Source organism: Juglans regia, chromosome 9 (assembly GCF_001411555.2).
Source record: "Juglans regia cultivar Chandler chromosome 9, Walnut 2.0, whole genome shotgun sequence".
Lineage (NCBI taxonomy): Eukaryota > Viridiplantae > Streptophyta > Magnoliopsida > Fagales > Juglandaceae > Juglans > Juglans regia.
The window spans coordinates 19,227,564-19,234,089 of NC_049909.1; the positions used below are offsets into that span (position 1 = coordinate 19,227,564).

Here is a 6,526-nt window from a genome sequence, read left to right on the forward strand (position 1 = left end):
CGATGTAATTGGGCTGCTGAAATTGATGCAGTTGGAGTTGTTGTTGCATTAACATGTTCCTCAAGTTTTAGCAAAAGAATCATTTTTCTCCTGTTAGTTTACAAGGAAGCCACCTACCTAACCTTGGCCACAACATGACTGCACACTTGGAGAGTTCAAAAATCGACTTCAATGATACCATCATGATAACGTTGATTATCACTACTAAAAAGAAATGCAGAACTCTATTGGCCGGTCGGTTTTTGTCCATTTTGGGGTCATGTACTACACTGGTTTGGTTGATCTTCTGGCAGTTTTCGTAAATGAAATGATATGAAATGAGTTAAGAAAAAAGTTAAAAGTTAAATAAAATATTGTTAGAACATATTTTTTTAATATTATTTTTATTTTTTTATTTAAAAAAATTGAATTGTTTATTATTTTGTGTAGAAATTTAAAAAAATTGTAATAATTAGATAAGATAAAATGAGATGAATAATTTTATAAAAATGAACGAGTAAGTGTTCTTTCGTGGATGATTAGAAACTGTTGCGGGTTGGGTCGGCCTTGGACATGCATGAAGTTTAGAAGTTTCGGGCTGGGTTGGTACGTTTTCTAGCCTAGGCTGGCTAGCACTCGAGCCTCACTGAACTTCGAACGCATGAAAAGAAAGATCGAGTTGAGTTTAAGGAAGTTGTGAATCATACTGCTTTATTTGTTCATTGAGTCTTGCTTACAACTCATCGTGTAAACAATACCATATCAATGCGGTTTGAAGCTCAGATTTCCTGCTGAAAATTTTCAGAAGATGCTAGCTCTTGCGTCGAATGATCGGTGACCCCGAGGCCACCTCCAAGCAAAAGTCTCTACTGTTTTAACACAGCCTCAATGATCTGTTGTAAGATTGAATCAAAGCCGACGTTTCATCATTTCAAGATATAGCTAGATAATGGTAGATACATTCTGGATTAATGATCAGGGTAGGCTAAAGTTGGCATCCAAAAATTTTACACTATATGCTGAACATCAATATTCAAGCATCACCTTAAATGATTATCCACCAAATTGCCTGCCTCCCCGGAAAATAGAAAAGGAAGAAGAAAAATAGAAACAATAAAAACAATTATGGAGCAAAAGCATAAGGACACACTTATATGCGAAATGATCGGGCACTTAGCTTGCCCCCTGCCCTCTAACAGTCACCTTTGAGAGCATTTCCTTGAAATAATCCTGTCTACTGCGGTGATAATCAATCCACACGCACAGCTGCCTTATGGCCTCCCTTTTCTCCTCCCCAATTCCCAACATACCATCATCCTTTTCTTTTATCGTGTTTTTCAACTCTGCTACTGTCTTCTGGAGTTGGTTTACTGCTTTACTCAGATTCTCTTTCTCTGCTTCTTCCTCGCTTGCCTTCACCTCTAGCTTCCCAACCCTCTCTCTCATTGCCGCTTCCTTGTCTTTAATATCTTGCAGCTGCTCCACTAGATTATGTAACTCCTTCTTTAGCTGCTCTTTCTCAATATTTGTCTCCGCGACCCAGTTCTTTGCAATGTGAAGCTCACTTGAAATTTCAAACATACAATTCTCATAATTTTTGTAGTCCTCTTCAAACTTCTGGATCACTGTTTCCAGCCCTGTCATGGTACTGTTCACAATCTCCGAGATTTCTATAATCATTCTTTGATGGGCTTCATTGTTGCTAGCAATGATTCCAGACAATGTCTCAATTCTTTCTTCACATGCTCTCTGTTCTTGCTGGAATCTCAGTTCTGTAATTCTGAAAGCTGCTTCTCTCTCAATTAGTAATTGTTCAGTGACACGGAGCTTCTGGTTTGAGAGGCGGTGCTTAACTTCAATTGTGCGGACATTCTCAACCAAAGAACTATGTTCGTCTCCTTTTAACTCTAGATCTCTTCTCAGGTCTTCAGCCAGTTGTTCCAGATCAGCTATCACCTGATCTTTGGATTCAATGTTCAAGCGGAACTGCTCTGCTGTTTCTCCAATCTTCTTCTCTGCAACTTTGAGATTTAACTTGCACTCCTGAAGCTGACCTTCTAGCTGTTCATGCTCCTCTTTCAGATTTTCTATCTGGATTATGTATTCTGAATTTTCAGGTTTTCTATCTGAAATTTCATCTTCTCTCTTACTTGACATCATTTCCATTTCTGAAATTTGGGCTTGCAGTTGTATATTATGTTCTCCCAGTTGTTTTGCTTCATCTGCTTTACTCTCTAACTGTGTTTCCATATCTCTTTTCTGGTTTTGCAGCAATGCCAGCTCCTGTTCCAGGCCTGTAATTTGACCCAGAAATCCCTTTAGCCGAGTTGATGATTCATTCTCATGTGCCTCGCTCATATCCTTGAGATTTGAAAGTTCTGTTTCCCTCTCACATAGTTTCTCCTTTAACTGACTTGACTCACCCGTGAGTTCTTGTATTGTGTTCTGTGTCTGCTGAATCTCATTTGAGACTTCTGAAATTTTCAAGCTGAGAGATTTATTCTCTTCCTCAGAAGCTTTCAGATTGTGGCCTAAATCTGACACTTGCTGCTCTGCAGATTCTAGCTGCTGCCTTATATCGACAACTTCCCGTCTAACAGCTTCTAGCTCTTGCCGAAGGTTTACCTTTTCATGTTTGAGCTGATCAACCATAGTTCTTAAGCCTTTTGTAATCTTCTCTCCCTCTTCAATCCTTCTGACAACAGCCTCCTTCTCCACGATCAAATTATCTCTCTCCTTGCTCAGTTCTGCTTCTATCTTGCCAGCAGTCTCCAGTTTTTTATTCAGTTCACTATTCTCAGTCAAAAGTTTTGTTTTTTCAAAGTCCAACCTTTCACCTTCAGTCTTCATATCGGCAACGATTTTGTCTGCCGCTTGTATCTTGCTCAAAGCTGCATGGTATTCCACATTTAAAGCTTCCTTTTCCTCACCCATAGCTGTCAACTTCCTCTTCAGGTCAGCAACTTCTAGACGAACCATTTGAAGTTCTTTCCCAACGCCATCACTAGTTTTCCGAAATTCACTTTCCAATTGTCCGTTCTGACTACCTTTGTCCTTTGGAGAGTAGTCTGAATCCGAGTCTGAGCTGGATGAAGAATCACCCTCTTTTCCTTGTTTGCCATGAATTTCTTTCCTTAGCTCTCCTGTTAGATGATCATATCTTGCATAGAGTGACTGGTAATGTTTGTGGAAATCCTTAATTAGTTGAGCAACTGCTTCCTTTTTGGAGTTCTCTGGGATACCATCTCCTTCAGGATCTGTGTCTTTGATCAGCTTCAAGATCTTTTCCACATTGTCCTCAATTTCTGCAAAATCAGGGAGCTTAATTTTCTATTTGATGATCAATTAAGGTTAAAAGGAAAATATCAGTAGATACAAATTATGATTCAAAATTGATGTTAAGCCAGTTCCAGCTATGAATTTGATTGCGTCCAAATACCCTTCACAAGCTCAAATCTATGGATCAGCATTATTTTGATATAAACAATCACCTGTTTTAGCTTCTTTCAGTTGTTGATTATTCTCTGAATCAATGTGGTTCCCAAAGAAAGACTTTATAGAATCCCTGAAGCGATGTTTTGTCATCTCTTCTTCAGAATCTCAAATTTATTTAGCAAGTAGGCGTCAAGACAAGGTATCTCCAGCTTGATTTAAGAAGCTCAAAATCTGAGAAAACAAAAGAAATATTAACGCTATAATGGAAGTTAAATCTGCATTTGGGGGACAGGGGCCACCCTAATATCAGTTTCAGCTGCTGAAATTAAAGGTTCATTAATATATCGGTTCATGACTTTACAGATGGAAACTATAGCCACTAATTTTTTTCCACTGGTTCCCAACTAAATTCCTTTTAATTTAATGGTAATTACGCTACTAAAGTCTGATGCTTTTTTGTACCATCAAACCCATCCGCATAAAAAGTACCAAGAAAACAGATACACTGGTCTTAAATTCACAACACCACCCACTTCCAAACCCATTCGGAACCAAACATGGCTCCCACCAATACGTTCTCTCTCCCCCCTCTGTTCCTCTAAACAAATTAATATTACCATAGCAAAACCCCTTAACGGCCACCGTGTTTAAACTTTAAACAGCGCAGGTCATTAATAGGGGAGACGTTACTAATCTGGCGCCACCTCAGCACATTGCAGGGAAATCCCCCGGAAAGCCAAAAAAAGAAAAGGTGAGTTGTGCTTTTTGTTAGCTTTCTGCCCTCTTCACAAGAAAACCCAAAAAAGGAAAAAGGTGGTTTCTGTATAACGGAGAACGGTAGCAAATTTTAATTTCAGACACGCGGTATTAAACGGTATAACAATGGGGACGATTCAGCCTTCACAACCACAGAATAGTCAAGAATTACTCACCCAACAACAGGTTTTTCCTTAGCGAGCCTTCGGTTTCCGCGAACACAACATTTTAAATTTTTCACCCTAAGCTGCCAAAAAAAAAAAAAAAAACAAATGAGTCAGATGCAAAAATATGAAAGCTTCTTCCGAAACCACGAACAATAAGATTCAGAGTTGATTCTATATCATAGTGACAACTTTTTTAAATTTATATAAAAAATATAATAAACAATTTAACTTTTTCAAATTTCAAAACAATACTAATATTAAAAATTAATAATCAAACAATATTTTATTTTCCTTCCCTTAATATCCAAACCTCAACTAAATTACCTCACAAAAGTGTTGCTTTTTGACTTAGGAATTCGTATGGAATTCTGATTTGAAAACATACGTCAAATAAAAACCCGAATAATCGGAAACGGGAAAACGATTCGGGACTCTGAACAGAACTTGGAAAAATCATGAAACAAACATTCCAGAAAGCGGAAGGCAAGCAAGTCCAAGCAAGGAAAATCAGAACTAACCGTACAAGAACCTGATCTAGGCAAATTCAAAAAACCAGACAAAGCAAACCGGAAACCAGAGCCTTTGGTCCAAAGTCTTAAGTTACTGTCGTTCTTCACCGAGAGTTCACTCGTAGATCGAGACTTCAGTTGAAAAAATTTGAATAACAACAGGAGAGAGAGAGAGAGAGAGAGAGATTCAAATAAAGGACCATAGATTACCTGAAAGTCAGAGAGAAAACACTAAAACAGACAATCAAACTTGGAGTAAACCGAGGAAGAAGGATGAGGCTCTCCGATGAGAGAGAGAGAGCGCAATGGAAATGTATTGGAGCGCACAAAGAGGCTGCTAAAGCATTTGTAGCTCCAAATTTCAGAAGCTGCATATCTTTGGAGCATCCTTCCAATATAGACACCCTTTCGTTTTCAATCTATTACCTTTGTGCCATCCAACTGATCCAAGTACTGTCGCAACCTTCTCTAATAGGAAAAGGGAAATGCTATATCTGGCTCCCGCTAGAGATTAGTAATGTATTTTTTTATGTGTTTTTTTTTTAAGTTATTTTTTATATAGATTTTTTAAATATTTTTAAAAATTAAAAAATATTCAGAATATTATTAAAAAATATTTTCTTAATCATGAAATAAAATAAAAAATTATAAAAAAATATTTTTTTATTTTACTTCATGATTAAGAAAGTATTTTTTAATGATTTTTTATTTACTTTCTAATTAAGAAAGTGTTTTTAATGATGTTCTAAATTTATTTTATTTTTTAAAAAATATTTTTTATAATTTTTTATTTTATTTCATGATTAAGAAAGTATTTTTTAATATATATTTTTTTACTTTCTGATTAAGAAAGTATTTTCTAATATATATTTTTTACTTTCTGATTAAGAAATTATTTTCTTAATGATGTTTTAAATTTATTTTATTTTTTTAAAATATTTTAAAATAATAAAAGATCTATATAAAAAATTACTTAAACAAAATACATATAAAATAACACTACACCCCAAGCGGGAGCCCCCAACAGGGGCTGTAGCATCACCCATAGGAAAATGTTGTAGTCCACTTATATTTTTTTATTTTTTATTTTTTAATATTTAAGTAAGTGATTTTTTGTTTTTAAAGATTTCAGTGATTGGTAGTGAATTTATTTTTTTTTTAAATTTTTTTTAATGGTTATAACATTTAAAAAATACTTAAAAGAAAAGGAAAAAATCATTTGTATTTAGTGTCCATATTTGGGGTGCAAATTTGATGTGCACTTTAAGGCTATACAAAAATCGATGGAACTGGCCCTTGCCGACGTAAACTCGCTAGAGTTCGGAACTAGTCGGCCAACAGTAGAAAATTGATGAAACCAACGTCAGTCGATTCGGTCCAGCACCGAACCAGCAGATATAACATATTATATATTATATATATATATATCTTAGGTAAAACGACATAACGTTGTTTTACACGTACCATTTAGAAAAAAAAAAAAGTTAAAATAAAATTATGTCATTGTTTGGTTTTAGGGTTTTAAACCCCCTCCTCCTTATTCTCCTGGTTCTCATTTATCTCAGATTCTCTCTCCATTTTCTCTCGCAGCAAGTCGCCGTCAGCTACACATCTCTCTTTCCTCTCTCACTCATCGTAACTATACGACATCTAGTCTCTCGATACTATCTCTCATCGTGC

At 36.0% G+C, this 6,526-nt stretch overlaps 1 protein-coding gene across 1 annotated transcript; it reads right to left on the reverse strand.

Annotated features, from left to right (window-relative positions):
* Positions 1–868: 868 nt before the first annotated feature.
* Positions 869–5,200, reverse strand: LOC109022182 (COP1-interactive protein 1-like). The gene is made up of 4 exons (XM_019005006.2): positions 5,057–5,200; positions 4,347–4,417; positions 3,471–3,645; positions 869–3,284 (listed from the first exon to the last, which is right to left on the reverse strand). The coding sequence occupies exons 3-4, from the start codon at positions 3,562–3,564 to the stop codon at positions 1,153–1,155; spliced, it is 2,226 nt and encodes a 741-aa protein (XP_018860551.2). The 5' UTR covers positions 3,565–3,645; positions 4,347–4,417; positions 5,057–5,200; the 3' UTR covers positions 869–1,152.
* Positions 5,201–6,526: the final 1,326 nt, after the last annotated feature.

Excerpts from the sequence above, each read along its gene's own strand:
- LOC109022182 (XM_019005006.2), bottom strand. The coding sequence starts at position 3,564 with ATGACAAAACATCGCTTCAGGGATTCTATAAAGTCTTTCTTTGGGAAC. Across the intron at positions 3,285-3,470 it reads ACTGAAAGAAGCTAAAACAG|AAATTGAGGACAATGTGGAA; the intron begins GTGATTGTTTAT and ends CTGATTTTGCAG.